This window comes from Solanum pennellii, chromosome 9 (assembly GCF_001406875.1).
Source record: "Solanum pennellii chromosome 9, SPENNV200".
Classification (NCBI taxonomy): domain Eukaryota; kingdom Viridiplantae; phylum Streptophyta; class Magnoliopsida; order Solanales; family Solanaceae; genus Solanum; species Solanum pennellii.
In genome coordinates, this window is record NC_028645.1 from 72,645,183 (window position 1) to 72,647,155 (window position 1,973).

A 1,973-nucleotide genomic window follows, 5' to 3' on the forward strand; every position below is an offset into this window, starting at 1 on the left:
ACCCCCACCCCCACCCCAAAATTATAATAATTTTGATTTTAAAAAATATTTTCAATGTCATAAATTATTTTTTACTTAAGTAAAAATAAAAGATGTCTCTCAAAAACAAATTTCATTAATAAATCAAACACTAAAAATCATTTCCGAAAAATATTTTCTACTCACCAACCAAACATGAGAAAATAAGTCTAAAATCTACTTGTTTTCCAGGAAAACATTTTCTGGGAAAACATTTTCCATGGAAAACATTTTCATCCATACCAAACACACCCTAAAGCTGAAAATACATTTCTAATTCTGTTCTCTTTATCATTTTTATTTACTTGCAAATATGAGAGAACTCTGAACTACCAAAGCCACACAGTAAATGGAGAAACAATACTAATATAGTCACAAGATAAATAACACTGCAGTTATTCACAAGAAAGATCAATTCATTGACAAAATTATCAGTATTCAATATTATAATTTTTTACTAACAAATTCACTTTGTACTAGGTTGGGTATGAATAGGGTAGGTGTAAGCATACTTTGCCCTAACACATCGAGATAAAGAGGTTGTTTCCAAAAGACCATTGACTTTCGTAACTCATAATAAAATGACATAAAGATGCAAGGAAGTCATAACAGATGATAACGAAATCATCAATTAACATTTTAAATAAGAAATAGTTGAAACTTTATAATATTGTGATAACAAAAGCAAAAAAAGAATATGAATTACCAGAAAATAAACTACGAGATTAGTGTTTTTTCTTCATGAACTTTTTAATTACTTTTTCCAATGGAATATTAATGTCCAAAGGCTGAAGAACTTCTTCCAACTCATGCCACTCAAGATCTTCGTTGTTACCATCTTCATACTTCACCCTAAACCAACCAGTTTCCTCATCAAATCTAATAACTTTTCCATTGTAATAATTATCTCCAGATAACTTGTGAACTTGTCTTCCTTCAAACAATTGACCAAAAACAACATTCTTATATGATTCTGTATCAGTAACTACTGGGCAGGGTAAAAAGGTGTCATCAACATTTGGAGAAATGGGAGGCAATCCATTAATAGCAACAGCTGGCTCTCCAGGTATCTCAAACACTCCGGGTGGTAAACACTCTTCCACTTCATTTTCTTTGCCTGAAAAATCCATTCCGACAGTTCTTCTAATAAACCCTATGAATAGATGATCAAATTGTTGTTATACAATTGAGCTTCGCACTAACAAACAATCAAAATTTAGATCAAAATATTAATTACTTTGAAAATAATAGTCTCAAACACTCTGATAATTGTTGTAATTCAGATGCTTTTCAAATTATAGGGGAAAAAAGAACTAGTCTCAACATTTTAAAATACTATCATCAATATGCTAGATACTGAGCAACTTTGGCAAGTATATAACTAATTGACAATAAGTGAACAAGTCTAACACCATAAGCAAATAATGCATATAATAATTACACTCTCCAATGACCTTGCAGATTAATAGTTTGATTAGAAAAGAATTTCTTGTATATATAAATATAAGATTATGCACACATTTAACATGAATTACATATTTTTGTGAAAAAAATCAAAAATAAAAAATGAATGATAATGGTTTCTTCTTAATCAAGAAAAAAAAGATTTAAAGGTGAGAAATACTATAGAAGAGAAAAACATACCCAAAAAAAGTTCAGATCCAATTGTGATAGCTTACAATATGAATTTATAAATTTTGGTGGAAATTGAGGAATTTATCTAACCCAATGCCAACAATCAAAGATCGATTTCATATATGAAGAGGGAGAGAGAGACGGCTAGGTTCCTTTAGGGTTGTTTAGATTGGAGGAAATAGAATTATGTAGTATGAAATGAAGAGAAAATTGGGATTTTGGAACACGTATAGACTTCTTAGTGTAGGATTTATGTAGGCCGTTGGATGACATTCATTAACGGTCATGATTTGATCCATAAAGTAAATGATGAAAGATAT

The 1,973-nt window shown here is 29.9% G+C and overlaps 1 protein-coding gene across 1 annotated transcript; it reads right to left on the reverse strand.

Annotated features, from left to right (window-relative positions):
• Positions 1–669: 669 nt before the first annotated feature.
• Positions 670–1,857, reverse strand: LOC107030831 (dirigent protein 17-like). Its single transcript, XM_015232068.2, has 2 exons — positions 1,663–1,857; positions 670–1,171 (listed from the first exon to the last, which is right to left on the reverse strand). Exon 2 carries the CDS (start codon positions 1,146–1,148, stop codon positions 744–746), a length of 405 nt encoding a protein of 134 aa, XP_015087554.1. The 5' UTR covers positions 1,149–1,171; positions 1,663–1,857; the 3' UTR covers positions 670–743.
• Between the last annotated feature and the right edge of the window lie 116 nt (positions 1,858–1,973).

Coding starts and splice junctions, on each gene's coding strand:
- LOC107030831 (XM_015232068.2), bottom strand. CDS start 1,148: ATGGATTTTTCAGGCAAAGAAAATGAAGTGGAAGAGTGTTTACCACCC.